Source organism: Metarhizium brunneum, chromosome 2 (assembly GCF_013426205.1).
Source record: "Metarhizium brunneum chromosome 2, complete sequence".
Taxonomy (NCBI): Eukaryota; Fungi; Ascomycota; class Sordariomycetes; order Hypocreales; family Clavicipitaceae; genus Metarhizium; species Metarhizium brunneum.
This window is the reverse complement of record NC_089423.1, coordinates 1712242-1732491: the sequence shown is the minus strand read 5'-3', so window position 1 is coordinate 1732491 and position 20250 is coordinate 1712242. Positions and strand designations below refer to the sequence as shown.

The 20250-nt window shown below is 50.2% G+C and overlaps 3 protein-coding genes across 3 annotated transcripts; 1 reads left to right on the top strand and 2 right to left on the bottom strand.

Moving 5' to 3' along the window:
* Positions 1-70: 70 nt before the first annotated feature.
* G6M90_00g034850 (uncharacterized protein) lies at positions 71-511 on the bottom strand (the record flags this gene model as incomplete). The annotated part of the gene is made up of 1 exon (XM_014691394.1): positions 71-511. One exon carries the CDS (start codon positions 509-511, stop codon positions 71-73), a length of 441 nt encoding a protein of 146 aa, XP_014546880.1.
* Positions 512-1220: 709 nt separating this feature from the next.
* On the top strand, positions 1221-2657 carry rps602 (40S ribosomal protein eS6; the record flags this gene model as incomplete). The annotated part of the gene is made up of 5 exons (XM_014691393.1): positions 1221-1226; positions 1434-1520; positions 1686-2048; positions 2331-2498; positions 2562-2657. 5 exons carry the CDS (start codon positions 1221-1223, stop codon positions 2655-2657), a joined length of 720 nt encoding a protein of 239 aa, XP_014546879.1.
* Positions 2658-3517: 860 nt separating this feature from the next.
* Positions 3518-15991, bottom strand: G6M90_00g034830 (uncharacterized protein; the record flags this gene model as incomplete). The annotated part of the gene is made up of 7 exons (XM_066130159.1): positions 3518-3612; positions 3685-4029; positions 4100-7810; positions 7864-8040; positions 8111-8173; positions 8258-15866; positions 15944-15991. The coding sequence occupies 7 exons, from the start codon at positions 15989-15991 to the stop codon at positions 3518-3520; spliced, it is 12048 nt and encodes a 4015-aa protein (XP_065986598.1).
* Positions 15992-20250: the final 4259 nt, after the last annotated feature.

Genomic DNA, 20250 nt, shown 5'->3' with positions numbered 1-20250 from the left:
ATAAATGCCATATAATCGTATATAGAAAGAAGACAGACTCCGCTGTTTGGTCGCAAATCCAACGTGCCGTCTAAGACGCATTCGTCGCCCCCACGGGCTCGGGCCGGGTTGAAAACATAATCTTGTACTTGACAATCTCGACTACCTCCAGGTTCTCCCCTTCCTCCAGGTACGTCCCCGCCGAGTTCTCTAGCACCCTGTTCTCGCGCCGACTTATCACGGCAATGGCATTGGGCAGCTTCTTCACCTCCCCCGTCAGACGCTGGTGCTGGCCGACGTACATGTGGACGCGCTTCATCCACGCTGAACCCTCGGCGTCGGGTACGAAGTCCGGAAAGTCGATCCTGCCGATTTCGATGCCGCTGAGTGCTTGGCCGTCCTTGGACTGGGGCAGGTTGATGGTGCCCTGAAGTTCGAGAAGGGCGAGGCCAGAAGGGGTCTGGATGAGAGGGGGTAGAGGATTGGACTTTGGCTGTGATGGTTTCGATGGGGGGTGAAGCTTTGCTGACATTATTGGTGGAATTTTCTCTATTTGGAAGAGCGCGGCGATGTGGGTTTGGGTCTTCTCTTGTTCTTGTTTATGTTTGTGATTGGAAAGGCTTGATGGGCTCTTGGGGTGGTGTATTGGATGGGAGTAGGGAATGTCATGAAGTGCCTGGTCGTTTGACTTGGGAGGTGCGAAGAGCTTCGCGCGTGAGAAGACGGAACATATATGTATTGGGATTGGAGCACCACCGCCGTTGGGGACGTCAACGGGTTGACTTACGAAGAGAAAATGGGGGCGGGGAGAAGGGAACATCTCTGTATATAACTACCTACCTAGGCACATGCTTCCATTTTAACGGACAAGGTATTTACGAACTACAAATTGAGCTTAATGTTGCTTCATTGTCAATACAACCGACCAAGACCAAACGAGGACTCATCCTTGGGTGCCAAAGTGCAACGACAGTTGCGAGGTGGGGCAGAAAGGAACATCGAATGTGGCGCAAACCGCTTCTCATGGCTAGTGACTGTGGCAGAGAACCGCTTCAACCGAGCCCCGCTCTTGAATTATCATTGGCCGTTTCCCATTTTCCCACACACAGAAGAGGGAACCCTAGCGGCACACACTTTCTCGAATTCGTCCATTAATTTTTCTGCTCTTCCATCCCTCTGCATCCATCACCGACTTCACAAGCGCCAGGTCAAGTCAACTTGCACCATCCACAACTGGCAAGATGAAGGTACGAATCTGCATTCTCAGCTGTAACAGCAAAAGAAACGACGTCGCCGACGATCAATGGGAAATACCGGCATATCACACTAGCATTTGAACATGTCCACACCTTGCACGTGTCGAGAGAAACCATTATCGTCGCGCAGAGTCGAATCTTTGGATAGACCAAAGAAAAAAAAAACAGGAAACCGTTGGCTAACACGTTTCTGCACAGTTGAACATTTCCTACCCTGCCAATGGCAGCCAGAAGCTCATCGACATTGACGATGAGCGCAAGCTGGCCGTCTTCATGGAGAAGCGCGTACGTCCGAGTCCCGAACCGTCCCGCCCCTCGACCAAAACCCGATGCTGCTCCCTCTACATCGACTGTCCGAGAGATGCTGGACAACTCGAAATGGGGGAGACGGCCTCAGTCGGAGTCTTGATGCAATCAAACCGAGCTTTTTGAGCTAACCAGATGAAACAGATGGGCGCCGAAGTTGCTGGCGACTCTGTCGGCGACGAGTTCAAGGGCTACATCTTCCGCATCACCGGAGGAAACGACAAGCAGGGTTTCCCCATGAAGCAGGGTGTCATGCACCCCGGCCGTGTCCGCCTCTTGCTCTCCGACGGCCACTCCTGCTACCGCCCTCGCCGCACCGGCGAGCGCAAGCGAAAGTCGGTCCGTGGCTGCATCGTCGGCATGGATCTGTCCGTCCTGGCCCTCAGCATCGTCAAGCAGGGTGACGGCGACATCCCCGGCCTGACCGACGTCGTCCACCCCAAGCGCCTGGGTCCCAAGCGTGCCACCAAGATCCGCAAGTTCTTTGGCCTCACCAAGGATGACGATGTATGTTACACCTCCTACAATCCATACTCGGTCATCGCCTACTCGGAGCTGCGGCGTTGGTTATGGCAGTCCGGGTAGAGTGTGAGATGAACAAGTCCGTGGGTATGATGCTCTGAGGAGGATAGAAAGAAACGGGGAAACAAAAATTGCCGTTTTTTTTGTGTCCATGAACAAATTCTCCACCGTCTTTTGTTCTTCTCCCCTCAGCTTATGCCCACCGGAACCAGAGTACAACAAAACTTGTGTGAATAGAGACTGATGAAACGCCCCTCCGGATAACAGGTTCGCAAGTACGTCATCCGCCGCGAGGTCCAGCCCAAGGGTGAGGGCAAGAAGCCTTACACCAAGGCGCCCAAGATCCAGAGACTGGTCACTCCCCAGCGTCTCCAGCACAAGCGCCATCGCGCCGCGCTCAAGCGCCGCCAGGCCGAGAAGGTCAAGGACGAGGCCGTAAGTTCTTTTCCCAACCCGGCGCCGTTGTAAAGACTACAACTAACCAATGCCTCTCCACAGAACGAATACGCCCAGATCCTCGCCAAGCGTGTCGCAGAGGCCAAGGCCCACAAGGCCGATGCCCGTAAGCGCCGCGCCTCTTCTATGCGCAAGTAAAAACGGGTTGATATGGCTCTGGCGTTGCGTTTCGTATAATGACAAAATCAAAAAGTGGAAAAATTTACCTTGGTTCCTATGGGGGAATTTGCATGCATGCATTTGGGAGTGAAGGTTTTTTACAATCAATATCCCGTGGGCTAGCGGGGTTTCGCGTGGTTTCGAAAGTCCCAGCCCTCACCAATTGATCACGGATGTATTAGAGAGCATTTTCAGACTTATCAAAATGCATTCTTGATGCCATGTTCAAATTAACTCCTGTTCCAATCCTGTGTCCGCGTATAATCGTACCTTGAATCTGTCACTGTGATGATACTGATCTGTACTGACTGCAAAGATCCTCGTACATGGTTAACCTGTCAACCGTCACTAGCCCAGGCGCTGGCCAATATCATCACATCACATTCTTCTTTGTCACATCCCCGCGCAGCCCATGGATCTCAAGTCCTGTCAAGTCATATTTACTCTAATTGCGAATTTCCATACTCTACACGCTTTTGCTCCCCTTCATGTGTCATTAATCTCTGAATGCCCATTCCAGTGAGACCTGCACTTCTCCCTAGTCTGACCAATCCAGATACTTTGCGTAGCGGCTCTCTCCATAAAGGAGAGAGTCCAACCAACTAAAGGGCACTTTGCCGCGCGCTCACCAGCCACTCTCCAAACAATATGCACTACTCGAAAATGAAACCAACGGAACCCCAAAAGGGAAAGGTACAAGGCCAGCGAATTGTATATCCATACGGCCAGGACCCGCTGATTCACACTTCCAACACCATGGCGCCGTTATATGGTCTGACCACGCTATGCTGCTGCGGCGTTTCTTACTTATCATGTTGTTGCATCATCATATGCATTTTCTATGCAAATCCGAAATACTCGCTGCCTTGGGTAATGGCTTTGTGAAGCTGAGCTCGCAACATGTCATAGCTTTCGTACTCTGGGAGATCAAGTTCTGTAGCACGAGTCAGCTTACACAAGCCGCAAAAATTTCCAGACAATTGCAAAATTGCTAGTGGATACTTACGATTGAAGCAAGTGTGAGATGACGGTAATCGATCCTTGTCACCATAATCTCGATGAATGTTGAAACGACTGATGCCGTTCATGCCTTCAAGTTCCTTGAATCCGTTGAGGGGGACTTTGCTGGTACCGGTCACAAACTGGAGCAGCTTGGCGCGTTCCTCTTTATCAAAGGACCTAACAGCTCGCCAAAACCATTGAATCTGTTGAGATGATGGTGTGTAATTCTGATATTCCGAATTACTCTTCCAGTCATCAATGTCAATATCGGGAAGACCCGAGATGAGCAGCTCAAGTTCTTGCTCGTTAAAAATGGAGATCAACTCAGCAGGAATGATATCATGGAAGCCTGAAATGAATTAACGTTATTAGAGAAGAAAGAAGAAAAAAAAATCCATAAGGGCCTCGAGAGATCCTACCTTGCAAAAATTTCTCCATCTGTTCCTTGACAGATGAAAGGAGTTTATGTTCAACCACCAGTCGTACATATTCGTGCTTGTTGTCCTCAGTGACAGCAACGTCTCGGCCATTGGGAACAAGATCAAAAACATTCGTAACGCCAAACTCGTCGTCCTCAACCGAGAATGTCTCTGTGATGATGTCCGTAATGTCATTGTCCAGCATCCAGCAGAGTGACTTGTAATAGTCAGGATCAAATGACTCCATATCCTTCACCGATACTGATTTACCCAAGATTCGCTTGTAAACTGCTCGGCTGAAGAAACAATCAAGCAGGCGACCTTCGTAAAGGGCCTTGCCGATGATGCGCCCAATAAACTTGAAGAACATTAGATGTTCCGGGTTGATTCCACTGAGCTTGTTGGGGTGGAAAGTAGTACGATCTGACGACACAGGCGTGAAGAGCGCGTAGTTGGGGTCAAACATTTGTCGAGCGAGCACCTGGAACCACTCACGTGTGACACCACCCGCGTCAACGCCTTCCTCTCCATGGAAGCGAATGTTAAGTTTGCCGAATTTCATTTCGTCACCCGACTTGAAATAGAGTGATCGAAAGGAATCATGGAATACGTGATCGCGACGGACTGATAGTTGCAGGGGAGGATAGGATGGGCGACTATTTTGGCTACTTCGCGAGTGAACACTGCGATTGAAGTAGTTCCGTTTATTGTCAAACTCCAAAACCTTGGGGTTCTTAACCAAGAGCGCAAAGGTTCCAGACATGAGTTTTGGGTTATTGCGCACCAGTTCGTTCAGAATGCGTCGATGATCTTCCGTAAAGGCAAAGAACAAACTGGCGGTCCGGGCTTCTGGTGGTGGACTAGAAAGAACCATGCCTTTGCTCGCCTGGCTCTGGGACAAATCATCGCTTGCCGTCGTGTTCTTGCATACAACCATAAGGGATTCAATCAGTGGGAGTAAAATTGTAGCGACATTCAGCATGTTCTCTCGTTCTCGAATCGCCTTGAGGCAGGCACTGAGCTTCTCCCACATGGCAGAGAATGTAGAGTTGTGATATAGAGAAGTGACGAGGTGCTGCTTGTCATGCTCTTTAGACTCCTCCGTCTCGCCATCACCACCTTTCTTGCGGCCATCGAACAGATGATCCAATGCAGTTAGAACGCGGAGTAGCTTGTTTTGCTCAGACGCCCCTGGAGAAAACTTGGCAAGTGCAACGCCTTGGATTTCAGTACCAGAAGTGGCCTGTTCGATATGGGGAAGAAGGTCGTCTAGGTCTGAGACGATATTTTCACTCAAGAGACGGGCTTGTTTCACGAGCTCCTGTCCGAAAACAGCCTTTGCGCCCGGGATAGCCGACAAGTTCTTGATGGTGGAGATGGTGTTCTGAAATGTCTTGGAGCTGCACTCTCTAGCAACGAATATTTTCACAACAAGAGTGAGATTCTGTGGTGGAATGACTGGTGGCTGCAATTGTCTCGGTTTCTTCGATCCAGGTTCTTTCTTCTGTTGATGAGGCTCTCCCTCCGCAGCGTCGGCATTTTGTTCAGAAGTTGGTATTTGCCCTGCGGGAGGTTCAGTAGAGGTACCCGTTTCAGGTGGTTGTTGTTCAGCCGAGGCAGACCGCTGTTCTCCTTCAGTAGCGACAGGAGCTTCCTTTCTGACCTCCTCTGTGGTATCTTTGCGTTTGCGGTCGAGGCTAAGAAGTGGCAAAGTAACACGATTTAGCAAATCGGCGAGATGTGTCATCACAACAGAGCTCTCAATGACAATCTCACGATCCAGCAAAGTCAAGAGAGAGTTGATTGCGTACTTGTGAGCCTTAGAGTCCTTAATCTTGCCTTTTCGGCTCAATGCCCTCTTAAGAGTAGACCCTACGACTTCGTGCTCGGTCAAGAATAACCATGGTATGTGTTGACTCCTCGTGCACAGGTCCACCAGAAGGTCCAAGCACTGCTGCACAATCAAGAGCGGCGAGGTTTCCGAGTTGGTCTGTTGAACTTGTGTGGCGGTGGTTCCCAAGTTTGTCAGTGTTTTCTTAAGACTCTGAGGTGTTTTCTGGTCGGTTTCACGCTCCTTGTGCTTCCTTGCCTTTATCGATAGCTGCCCAAAGCTTCGTTCAACCGCGTTCATATCTGTGCTGCCTTCTTGAAGAATCTGAAGGATCGTGCTTACCACCTCGAGTCGGTTTTGGCGATTTTCGCAGACATCAGCAAAGACGCTGAACAAGTAGTTTCGGATGGAACCTTGCTGGGCGATGAACATCAAGCGCAAAAGAGTCGCCACCCCAGATTTGTCCAGTATCTGCACTACAGCTCGGCGTTGAGCTTTACCTTCGCTGTTGTCCCGGGCAGCAGCTTGAGGAGGTCCTTGTCCTGGGGTGACGATAGATCGTACGCCTTGATGCTGAGGCATTGGGGGGTGGTGCTGACTCAAGGCTCTCGCCTGGGCAGCCATCTCCGGTGTGAGCTGGTCCATTATGTCTTCGCCTTGGTCCATGAGAACTTGTTGGCGAAGAGCAGGTGGAAAGGTGAGCAAAATACTAGCTGCGTCCATTTCAGCGGGAGGCGGCTGTCCGGATGGAACAGTTGCTTGGCGACGAGCCTCTTCTCGATTTCGCCTGCGTTCTTCCTGTCGTTCTTGCTGGGCAATTTCCTGGCGGAGTTCGTCAGGAAGAGCGTCAAGGAATTCTTGGAATACGTCTGTTGACTCTCCAGCTGCGGCCTCCTCGCGAGCTTGAGATCGCCGCTCACTGACAGTCTGAGCAATCACCTCTTCTCTGAATTCTTCAGGTAAGGCGGCCAGATACTCAGGATCAATGCCCAGCTCCGTAACGTCAACCTCTTCACCCCTGATAGTAGTCATAACACGGGGTTGTTCAGCGGCAGCGGACGTAGACCCTGGCTCTACTGCGGACTGAGGCTCACTTGATGGTCCAGATGTCTCGATACCTTCCATCGCTTCTTCGCTGGAACGATCTGGTTGCTCGTTTTCTGTGGTTTCTGCAGTGGCCAAGCGTTCCCGCGCAAGTCGTTCCTGTTCTTCACGTTCTTTTGCCTCCTTTTCTCTGGCAGCCTTCTCTTCCGCCGCTTTCGCTTCCTGGGTAAGACGTTCTTCTTCCTCCCTCTTCTTTCGTTCCTCATCTGCACGTCTTTGATGCTCTGCTTCCTCGGCCTTGATCTTCTTCTCAAGCTCCATTGCAGCGGGAGTAAGCTGTGCGGTGATAATGTTGATAAGCTTAAACGCTTCAGTGGTGTGGTTGACCCCAAAAACCATCCTGGCCTCCTCCTGGTAGCGGTCCAAGGTTGATTCTGCGGTGAAGGAAACTGCTTGGTGAGGCTCCTGGGCTGTTGCGTCGCGCCGATTATCAGTCCTAACCCACCGTGCTGGGCCAAGATCTCTAAATTCGCGAGGTGCGCCAGGTCCAGTGATGTGGAAATGAAAAGCCTGTTGGCCATTTCCGCTTTGGCTCATCATTGGCAAAAATTCCATGAGTTCTCCCAACAAGCCCATGGGACCATCCATGGAGTGGCGACCGGCGCCGAGCAAACCAGGCGGAATTCTTAAATCTAAAGCGTGCGTTTGGCCAGGCCGAGGCAGGCCTTCGTTTGCTTGATCGCTGCGACGCAGGAGGGGATTGAGACCATCCTCCGCGTTAGATTGTGCCCCCGTAGATCTGTGGTTTCGTGACGTAAAGTAGCTGCGGAACTCTCCTACTGCAGAGTTAGCAAGGGTTGTGATGGAAGCATTTAGATCAAGAGCTTACCCAGTTGATCACGATGAGATCCACCGAGGAAACGGCCGGGAAAGGAACTGCGGTTGTCCATTCGAGCCAATACGGGTCGTCTGTGGCCATCAACGAGAAGCATATTACGATGTCGGTCATCCATGTCAGGGTTGACAGCATCCCACCCCAACGATGGCATTGGGGGCAGTTGGTCATCTAAGGTTAGCCACGATTAGTATAAATACCATGCTACTGAATCGCCATAAACAGCTTTTCACAAGTTTACCTGGATAGTCCTCGTCATAGATGTACTCCTCGTCATCAATATCTTCATCCTCGTCCTCATCTTCTATGGTTGTGCATTTTATTAGCAGCTGTATTTTCGCCCTTGGGTTTGCTTCAAAAGGAAATGGGGAGGGGGGACTCAGCATACCACCATCTTCATGCTCATCGTCGAGATAATGGTCGTCCAAACCTAGATCCGGATCATACCCTCCATCATCCCCCATAATAGCCCGAGCCATATTGTCAAGCAAATCGCCTGGGGCCATGCCATGCATATGAGCTTCTCCTTCTTCTTGGACCTCTGCGTCATAATCCAGAGCATCTTGGTCCGGGTCATCATCCTCCTCAACATCGCTTTCGCTTTCCCAACCAGAGTCTCCATCCTCCTCAAGAGGGTTCCCATCCTCGTCAACTATCTCTACCCGGTCTTCCACATCTTCCATATCAGCAGAGTCCATGTCGTCATCCTCTTCATCGTCGCTGTCTTCTTCGTCATCTTCATCTTCATCCATGATGACCTCGACCACGCCTGGCTCACCAGGGAGACCCTCAATTTCTCCCATGCCACCAAGTTCTTCGTCATCATCACTAATGTCATCCTCGCCATCGGTAATATCATTCTCACCGTAGTCCATCTCGTCGTCGTCATATTCATCGCCATACATGTCCTCATCGTCGTCTTCATCACCTTCATCGGACTCGTCATCTTCTCCCCGAGGTTCCAGCATTCCTAGTGCGGAATTACGATACAGGTCCGGAGTCTCTTCTCTATCATCGTCGTCCACATCAGACAGTGATGAAGATGATGCGAATTCCTCGTCACTGTGGTCACCAGCAGGATCTGCAGGTAAAATACTTGATTGGCTCAGTTCCTTTGCGGTGCTGGTTAGAACACGCAGAACACGGAGGATATACTTGATAGCCCGCTTTACGCCCGGATAGCTGAGGCTAATTTCGGCGATTGACGACGTGAGCTTGTCGACGTAGCCCTTTTCGTACATTAATCGGCGGAGCTGCGCCTGTGAGCGAGACTGAAGACTGTCGCTGCCTCGTGAATTTGGATTCTGGTCCCTATCCCTCTCACCAATCATGTGGTTCATGAGTTCAGCCAAGCACTGCATCCGGGAATATCGGGTTTCAAGAGGCTCATCAGTGAGCGGTGCCTTCTCGTAAGCTTTCAATATTGTGTCTAGAACAAATTTTCGGACAAACAGCAAGTCAGGTTCGTCATCGTAAACAAATTTGTCGGCTCTACGGTCTGCAGCCTTTTCACTGGTCTTAGACACGAGGGCCACCAGAACCTTTTGAGTCAGCGACGATGTCGCTGCCTTCTTCTTCGAAACAATGGTGTCAGTGGTACCGTTGAGGTTCCCTTGGCACAGTAAATCGTAAATCAGATAGTTCAAGATGCTTGTTCGTGGCTTAATTGGGGTTGTAGTCGACAAGGGTGGGGCGCTACGCTTGAAGTTGATAAATTCGACCTTGGTTCGTGTGTAGCTCTGCAGGAGTTCTGCCAAACAGTTCAGCAGAAAACATCTGTAAACAAATATAGGATGCTCTTCTGCCTTGAACAAAGGTTTCGATTGTTTTTTATCCTTTCCGTCAGCTGCTGAAATATCCTTGGGGCTAGGATCTCGCAAGTTTGCCGTTCCAGTAACCTCCGTGTTGAGGTCAGAAGGCGCAGAAGGTTCCTTGTCATCTACTTCGCGATAGTTGACTAACTCGCACAGCAAGAAATGAATGACTCCATCGGGATTCTCTACGACCGGTCGCTTAATGTCATGGTGTGCCTTTGGGACGTCAGCCATTTCTTTGTCGGCAAGCTCTGTTGAGGGTTTTACGGTATCGCTCGAAGATCCATCTGCGGTTGGCTTCTCCTCTTCAGTTTTGGAGTCGGATTGCTGGTCTTTCCAAACCAAAGCCTGCGATCGGTTCGAATCCCCGGATGGAGCCATCCATCTTTGAAATCGAAGCACCTCGTTTGTCACTTCCACAAACAGATCCGGAGCGCGAAGGGCAACAGGTGCCATGGCTCGGAGAAAAGATGATACATCAGGGTGGCCCCGTTGGTTCCTAATTAAATTGGGAAAGTCCGCTTGTATCTCTGCGCGCATGATCTGTTTGATTATATCCTCGTCTTCAATGATGTGCCTTAAGATGGTGATGATGTGTGCAGTAAGCCTTGTTTGCTTCAGACGCTCGGAGCCGGAGCCAGAGAGTTGCTTGGCCATTAGGAATAATCGCTGCAGGTTCTTCTTCTCGCCTACGACCTTTGCGAGGCGTCGTTTCCGAGTCAGGATCAAAAGCACCCTCAGCACTGCAGTTGCCAGAATCTCCTCCTTGCCAATACGAGGCAGCAAGTTAAGTAGAGATTCCAGAATTTTGTTACAATTCTCATCACCAACCAGTGGCAGGCCTAATCGAATGACAGGCTCAGAAACGGGGTCTTCTAGAGACTTTGGCGGCTTCCATTGCACCGGGACTGGTCGTTCATCGTGGCAGAGAAGAGCCTCCAGAACAAGCAAAATATAAGGAATCCAAGGCGGCAATTCGTCGGTGGACGACGAAAGTGGGACTTTCAAGAAGCCAACATACTCGTCTACCTTATCAGCGAGATTTTCCTTATTGTGCTCAAAGAAATTCTCGTCCTGGAGCAACAGAGCCAAGAGGTGAGCGTAGGCTGCAATACATTTGCCATTTCGCCGCTTCTCATCCTCGTCCAGAGATAAAGATGAAAGAGCAAATGTGAGCGTGGAGGCAACCTCTTCCTGGGCTTCCTGATTCTGCCGTCGCAAAATGGTGGTAGATACCAAATCTGATACTTCAATGGCCGTCTCGGGATGGGTTCGAATCACGTCCAGACATTGGTCAATCAATTGTGCGCGGATCTTGGAACGCATGTTGTCCAGTTCGTCCTTGACCACGTTGAAATTTACAACAAAATTCATAGTAGGGATTTTGTCGGTCGTGTCATCTCTGTGATTGGATGACGTTACACCCGTGGCTTCTGATGAATTATCATTATCAGCCTGAATATTGCCGATATGCCGATCGACATATTCGACCATGTCATCAGCAGATATATCGGGAAGAGCATCTAAGATCATCTGGTCGGAGTCAGGGGCAGTAACTGTATTCGATTGATCTTCTTGGACTGCTGATGATTCTTGTTGTAGAGCCGAAATGTCTGCGTCCTCAGGAGGAATGGGATTTCGTGGCCCTGCGAGACCGTCTGTATGAGCGCGGCAATATTCGATAACGGGTGCAGTGTTCCCATTGGCTCTATAGACTGCTTCGTGAACAAGATCTTCCTCAAAGCCCGTGTCTATGACCTCTTTCACCACGCTTTGAACAGATGCCCAGTTAAATCTCGCATCAGTGTATTTGAAAAGCATCAAGGGCGCCTTGGCATCTTTGGGGATAGCTTGGGGTTCGTGCTCAGCCGCACACACAATCTTGAGAATATCCAGGAGTCTCTTCACCGTGGCATCGGGAACCTTTTCGACGAAGTTGGACGTCCAAAGCTCCATGATGGCAGGCAGAATTGCTGCGCGAAACTCAACCACAATCTGCTGGGCTACGTTTGGAATATTCTGTGACCGATCGGCCTGGCGATGAAGATTGAAGTGGTTGCTGCTTTCCGACAAGTACTTTCCGTTCACCAGGATGTAGTAAAGATCAAGGACTTTCTTAAGTCCAAATGCGGCAACCTTGACTTTTGACGTTTCGTCTATGTTGCTGTCTGGCCCCGCCTTCACAGAAGATGCCAAGATCCTGAGTATAGAATTCAGCACGTCGAGGCCACCTTGTTCTTTGAATGCAAGGAGAACTGGCATGATAATTTGCACATTGGATCTGTCGCTTTGTCGAGGTGAAGGGTGGTCGATTAGCATTTCATGAATGGTGTGAAGCATAATAATCCAGTAATGGAAGTCTTTAGATGTAGGCTCAGCCTGGGCGACTGACGGGCCAAGATGCGATAAGACAGTGTCCGCCAAGGCCATCGCAATCTCCAACTGTCTAGGACGAGGGAATGGATCAAGGTGGTTTGGCTCTCTCCTAGGCAAGAGGGCTTTGCCTAGAGATTGAAACAAGGGGAAGGAGGTGGGGATCATGGGATGCAAAAGCGTGTGCAAGATCTCGTAGTTCATGAACCGGGCGCTAGAGCGCTCTTGCTCCGTAGGTTCAACGGGTGCAGAAGTGTCAGTGCCATCAGCAGAGGGCCAGCTTCTGGCAGCATCGTTGAGCACATCTGGGATTGAGGTTTCGTCGCTCCCCGCAGCATCACGCCCCTCACTTGTGTTGGTCACGCCGAGAAAACCCTGACGGCGCAACGACCAATGCTGTGGTACAACGGAGAGCTCGCCTGCTTCCTCGGCCAAAATACCTCGCAACAAGGGTCCGATAGACTTTACGAGCTTCAAATAGTAATCATAAATGTTCACGGGGTAGAACTGCAGGGCGTTGGACCTCGACGTGGTGAAACAGTCGGAAATGATTTTAATCAAATTTTGAGCGTTCAACAGTGCCTTGATCTTTTGCGTTGCTTGTAGAACAACTTTCGATTGCTCGGGATCATCGCTCCAGACATGCAAATCCGTAGCAAGGAAAGCGCCAAAGTACGGAGGGAGAGCTTCAGTCTTGGCTGCAAGAGGTTTCAACACATCAATGTTTGACTGCGCGCGGCGCAATAGGGAGGGCAGACCCCGAACAGGGGAGTGCTCAACTAATTGGGCGATGACCTGATTGAGAACTCTGGAGGCAGATGAATCACCAAATGATGCGTCGAGACTTGGTGACTCGCACAAGTCGAGAAGGAGCTCAATGCCACCCTTTCTCACAAAGTTCACCTTGAGCAGTGTATTAGACAAATAGCCGGTCAAAAAATTAGCCAGACCATGAATGTATGGTGTAAGTGATTGAGCGGGGGCCAGTTTTTGAGGTTTCTTGTTCTTCTCGGTGATAGTCTCGTTGGTGGAAGCTGCGTCAGACATGTCCACGTCTGCTCCTTCGGTGGTAGCACCCTGTCGCTCAGGGGCAGACTCTACCGTTGGTGCTTTCATGAAGTGTTCGTTCGGGTGAACAGTGACTACAGTTCCCTCTGCAGTGGTGACGTACAGCCTGGCACCCCAGTCCGACTCCATTCCTCTCTCAATTCCCAGCCATCGTACTCTGGCAACCATGTCGATGACAGCATTGGAGATGGACGTTCGCAAGGGTGGATGGTGACGGGCAAGCTCATCAAAGTTGGCGCCGACGTTGCCCGCCAAGTCGCTGTCTGCTTCCATGCACGATACATGCTGAGAGCTCTCAAAAATTTCAAGATAGCTGTCAAAAGCTCGCGAGGCGACAACCAGCTTCATGCCCATATTGTTCAGGCAGATAGAATTCAGGACCTGAGGAACAATATTGATCGCCTCTGAAGAGGCCAAAATACCCTCGGCAGGTTTGTTGCGCCTTGTGCGGCGAATATCATCGTCTGAGGGAGGATGCGGCCGGTCATCTTCGTCTGCAATTGAAGCGGCGGCAGCAGACGAATCCGGAGACTCGGCATCACCTTGGTCTTCTTGGTGTTGTTCAGCCTGCTTCGACTCCCCACCTTGTTGCTGCTCCGGCACTGGCTGACCAGTAATTGCCTCGAGGTATGTTTTGATCATGCCGGACTCAGATATGGCGGCAAAGCTGGTTGGGTCATTATTGATGAAATCACTTAGAATTGTGACTGAATTAGTCCACACCACCGATCCAAAGCTCTGCTTATTAGCCATGATTTCTCGCAGACTGTGAAGCAGGTCAGAGTTTTCTGCTAGATTTCTTAGCAGGCGTTCAGTATTGCCACCATAACTATAAGAATTTGACATGATGTGATGGACAAATTTGAGAAGCCATTTTAGCGTCTGCTGCTGGTAGTAAGGGATCTCATAGTCGACCACCACAGACTGTTGGTCGGGTTTGACACCTTTAGATGATTTTAGCGAATTCTGGGCCTCTGTAACAGCGTCTACTAGCAGTTGTGCAACGGCGCCTAGGCCGCTAGCATTGAAGAAGGCAGTGAATGCATTTTGATACGTCCAAATAAGGCCATCTAGAAACGCCAACACCATCGAATGGTGTCGTTGAGCCACTTGGGACCGGATGTGGAGAATCTCAACCAGGATATCCATAAGACCGGCCGAAACCATTTCACTTCCAACGCGGGTGGCCATGGACAGATGCAAGGTCAAAGAAAAGAGATTGTTACGCCAGTCGTCTGCTTCGCTGGCCTGGTCACCGATGTCGGTCGCCTCATCAACCTGCATGCCCGCTACAGCCTTTCTAATGACGTAGAGCAAGATTCCGTGGTTGACATTGGCGTTCAAGGCAGACAGAACATCTTGGCATCTGGCATGGAATCCTGACACAGCCTCCAGGAGAGCCAGGGCAAACGTCTGAAGCCATAGCGGTATTTTTGAATGTCCATCAGCCGAGGGGTGTATCAGCTCCGCAAGTTGGTAGACAAGCTGGTATCTTCTGGTCTCGTCAATATCGTGACGAAGAACCTTGTCAACAAAGTTTGATTCGGTATGGATGTAGGCCAGATTGGTAATCGCAAGTAACCGGATCGCGAGTATTTTCTGACGCGACTCGAGCGACTCAGTGAGTGCCTTTGCAACTCGGACTCGGTGAAAAAGCTCATATTTTGCAGATGACGGCATGTCATCGGGGCATCGCTTAACAAGGTCATAGATAGATGTAGTCGAAACCACAGACTTGGGCAAATCAAATGACTTTTGACCTGGGATGGCATGTTCCTCCGAAACAGCTGGAGTTCGCGGGATAATAGGAGATGAGTCATCGGTACCGATATTTCGGGCTCGGGGAGTGTTCTGCTGGCTACCAACGGTATGGCTGCGGCGTAGGGGGGTCGGTGTTGAGGGGAGTGACGTTCGGCCGGCGTCATTTGACACGTCAACGCCGACATTGCTGTCTTGTGGATAGTACAGCACTTTCACGTCGCCCCATCCCTGCCACATTGCATCGTCACAGGTAGCAATTGCAACCAGGTCGTTAGCATGGGTCGGAGTCGAGTTTCTGCTACTGCTCCCGTGTGCCTTTTCCTTTCCCTTGGTCGAGACTGGGGTTATGGATGACGCAGGGTCAGCTAGGCTTACTATGGGAGTCTTGACAAACGGCAGCGCAATTTGTTGGACTCGCTCGATGTCGATGTTGTAATGGTTTGCTAACAGTGCTGCACTTATCTGCCTGGAAGCATTGCCGATCCTTTTGACGGAAGCCTGATACCGCTGAGCTAACTCGGAGCCCACCTCCAATGTTGAAATGAGAACAGACAATGCGGTAGTGTTAAGAAGGTCGTTGAGATGCGGGCTGCTCGCATAGATGCTGCGGTTGCCGCAATGCTCCAGGAGCATGCGAGTGAATAGCAAGACAGCCTCTATCAGCACCCTGTCACCATCGGCCGAGAAACCAAGCTCTTGAAGCTCCTCATATGTCCACTGTTTCTCGCTGCTGAATGCCGAATCTTTTGCACGGTTGAGGAGGACGTCGGCGGCGAAATCTCGAGACTGTGGACCCTCGTTCAGGGCATAAGTTTTGTTGAAATGCTCCAAAATGCTATCAAATCGGTTGAGAAGCGGTATCCAGTGATACAAATCTCCACGTCCGAATGGCCATCTCGATGGGAATGTCGACAGATGGTTCGGCAAGGACGGCAAATCTATGGCGGAGGCTGTTTCGACGTAGTTTTTCAGCCAAGGAGACTGTGAGATGTGGGGTTAGAGAGGCCGCGTCAAGAACGAGTCCAATCACTCGGGTTGATGGAAGGGAAGAAGCTTACCAAAGTCTCTTTGTGCTTGGACTGCATCGTCTTGATGATTTTGCCCATGGTGAAGAGAGAGGCGGCAGAGCCGCGGAAGCACAAGCAAGCTCCCCCTCCACTACGATTTGGCTATTAGCCTGGGCGACAATGCTGCTCTGCAAGGGGCCGGAGTGCCCTTCAACGGACAGCCCCGAATATCTCGCTCAACAGAACCCGTAGTCTGAGGTGTAATATTGATGGTGATACGGACAAGTGCCACTTGATCCCGTCAGGCAGCTGCTCGGTGAGGGGAGCAAGAAGCCCGCGGCAGCGGAGTCTAACGGACCAGAAGCTAAACCAACAGCCCCTTTTAGCAGGGCTACTATATTCGCGGTAAACTTGTGAAACGAGGGATATCGAACGCGGGACTAGTTTTTGGTGGGTGGCCGTTCGGTTGGTCTGGTAGATGAAGCTAGAGAGCTGGTGCAAGGACGGGTGCAGGACGTCCCAGATTAGCTTCCCCAAAACGTTAAATGACAATATGGCGGATATAGAAACAGTAGATACAATCTACTACGCGGCCCTCAGCAATTCGATATAGGTTCGCCTAGGTGCAGAGGGTGTGTCGGGGGGTTGAGGAGTAGCTGTGATGTTGGGAGTGAAAAAGATGGAGGAGTTCGGATGTCAAAAACGTCAGGTTCAGCAACAGAGTGGGCCTCTGCGTAATAGGCGTCCGAGTCTTGCGGCTGGTGGTGGGCGTCAACTTGGTCCGATCATGGATGTTTGCTTGGGGGCACGCTAGTACCTAGTACTTGGTAAGTACCGGTGTACTCCATACCTGGTAGGCTGTCGCGGGCGACGTTGAACACTTGAGGCAGCTACTACCCACCAGGTAGTACAAGGTAGTTTTGGGAGCGCTTGACTTTGAGCCTTAAATACCTGGTGCACTTTTACTGGCTGCATGCATGAGTCCAGCTTGCGGAACAAACTACTTGCAATTGAACATTTTGAACCAGATGCAGACGGTTGACATTTGAGGGCCAAGAATGTCCAAGTAGAGGCGCGTACCGATTGACATCTTTGGTAAGCAGCACCGTCATCCCATGAACGACGTTCAACCGGTCTCTTGCTTCAGTTCCTAGCTAGGTACATGGTATAAATAAAGCAGTTATTACGCAGAATGATATGAAAGGTCTTGATTCTGCAAACTATCTGGGGCCATCGAGGCCAGCTACAGCTGATATTGACCATATGTGCACGTGCAACACGTGACAGCAGTACAGTAAATGTTGCTAACACCTCCCGTTCAAGTTGACGCGTCAAATTCTTTTACTACTCCGCGCGCTCCTTCTCTCTTAGCTGCCGTGCAAATGACAAGACTCCTCCCACTTACAAAGTACAGTGACGGATGGCATTGGATACCACATGCAGTTGACATCTGGACTTTTTCATGTCAGAAACTTTTGAACACACACATCAGGGAGTCTGAGGTTTATCCTCGCAATCTTAAGCTTTTCAGTAGGTACCTAGGTACATATATAATCTGTGGCAGAATATGCTTAACCACTGAGTAGCACACATTAATATTATAATATAATGCATATATATCTACGGTACATCGTAATAGGAAGCGCGAGAGCCGGGTACCTGACGTGACTAAATACTTTTTACCTCCCACTGTAAGGCTACCTCGAAATCCTGCACATCAAGTATTTACTAATAAATTGTTGTCTATTATAGCACCTCGTCAAAATAACACACCGCGCCATCGTTTTCGGATTCACAAGCTGAACTCGCTTCCATGCGATATGATTATCTTGCTCTGCGAAAGAGTTGGACAAGAAAATAAAACCACTTCAAACCTATACCACTGGTCAAACTCAGCGGAAGAAAATTTGGAGCAAAAAAAACTAGGCAGGGCTCGGACATTTCCACTTCTCATTCTATCGAGGGCTGGTCTGAACATCAGGGATGCCGGTACTAGAAAGCGCAATCCTTCTCAACAATCGAAGATGAGAGAATAAATGATTAAAGCATACTGCCCAGAAGCAATGAAGTCTGATAAACACTACGTGTTTGGGAACCAATCAAACGAGAGTGGCTGGCCCCAGGTTTGCCTAGGGCCGCTCACCTTTATCCTTGGAGAGCCGAGGATAACATGGGCCTTGTCTTTGGTAAGGGGCCCATTGATGAGATGTTTCTCACCACTAAACGGTCTGTTTCCAAAACATTGAAGTAGCGCTTGAAAAGGGCTTGATTGCTATTGCCCCAGATCCTGACTTGGAGAACTGTGACAAGGGCGGGTCAACTGGGGTTGGAAGGTTGGGTTCAATATCATTTCAATAAGCAACTATGCGGGATCAAAGGTCCTTGGTTTCCTAGGAAGACTTAGAGGGTCAGAGGTCTCTATAAATGCATGAATTCGGTGAGCCCTAGTGCCTGAGGCAAACCTCGCCAAGGTCCGCTCGGGTTTTCATGATACTTCCTTTGTTGTTGTGTGATCTTTGTGGCCGATGCCTTTGTTGTCATCTTGGACGTGTGACAAAAGTCAGAAAACACACATTTTAGAATTCTCTCATTTAAGCTAAAAGAGGAAAGAGATGAACTTTGCATGAGAGTTCAGATAGCGAGGTTCCCCCAGAAATTTGTGCTGTTATTGCAGAAGAAACATCAATGAAGCATGAAGATGAGTCAAAGGCACTAGATGAGGATTTAGACAAGGACGATAGAGGAAGAGGAATACAGTCTGATAAAATATATTTACCCGCCAAGACATAAACATTAATATACTGTAGTATATTATAGTATGAAGCGCGATAACCGAGTACCTGATCTGGTTCAATACTTTTTCCTTCCCATTGTGGCTAGTCGCATCCATGACATAAGACTTCCAATGATGCCATGAACATATGTACAGGTCGTCAGAACATGCCAGTCCGTACTATGGTGACATGTGGGTTGCCATGTGTGCACAATCAATAATTCCAACGGCGCTCGGCCAGGCTTGGCGTGCAAATGGCGAACCTGTTCCTTACAATGAGCACGGTGCCCTTGCCAGACCCTCTTTCACGCTCCTGGTGAAGCAAAGAAAAACGGACAAGTGGTGACATTGCGGCAGCCAATCAGCACGCCGGATTTGAGGCTATGGTTACGGTTACATTCCAAAGGGCCTGCAGGATGGATGCATGTCTGGCGCACATGCGCATGGCCACCCACAACATGGTTGATGCAGTTTAAACTTGAATTAGGATTGTATTTCCTTTGGAGCACTCATCATATGGCGGATCAACCACGCTCTATGGAATACTCCCGTATTGAAATGTGGTCCTTGACGACACCGCCACCATCACCAGTCTGGTGCCAGATGGCTGGAGTCAACGCGGCAGGTGCAACTGAGCAGCAGCATAGTCTGGAGCTTGGAGAGGAGAGAGACCCCGCCAAATCTGCCTTTGGAAGCGGAATACTACAAAGATCGAGCTGTCATGCTAAAAATGACACGTTGAGTTGGCTTTGACGGCCCATGCCTCGCAACTTGTACATACATTGGTACTAGACGTCGTCGTACATGGTAAATGTGCGGCTAAGCGGCGCTCCTTGGGATATCTGCCTCTCCGCACCTGGGGAATATAGAGTTTTCTCGTGGACGGTTCCCCTGACAATGCGGGCAAAGCAGAGTGGGAAGCATCAATGATGTTGCTCCTCGCCAGTATTCAGGCTTCCGCAGAGGCATGTGGTAGCAGGACCAACAAACCACTTGATCAGTGAATGCCAATATAAGCACCTTTTGAGCCTTTGAAGCGAAAGCCCCTGGCGGGGGCGAACAATGTGGTTGACACGCGATACGAGCACAGGGCACGAAGCACAGATTGCATACTGGAGCACTTGGAAAGCAACATTGAAATTCAAGGTTCATAGCAGAACAATCCTGGGCGCTAACATTGCCATCTTTGTACGTAGTATCAACCTCGCTTCTCTGCCCGCCTTTCTGATGAATGGATGCCATGCTTTTTGCGTGTCAATCCGAACATTGAATGTTTATGGGTCTTCCACAGGTGGGCCCACCAGCCGACCTCTGAAACCTGACTTGGACCCGGAGCCCCATCCAAGACCCAGTCTGACGCTGCGATTCGAAGGGTCGAGGGTCGGTGTCAGCGGCCAGAGCTCCCCAGTCCAGGTGGGCCTGTCTGCCTCCATGCCCACTTGAGCACCAGACCGCATGCACGCCTAACTTGAGGGTTGGTTGCCGGGTGCTGGTTGCTTAGAGCAGACCAGGCTTCTGGTAGCGTTGGGTTCAATGTTGCTGGTGCTGTATCTGCCAGCTGGCCATTGAGGCGTCCAGAGCCCCT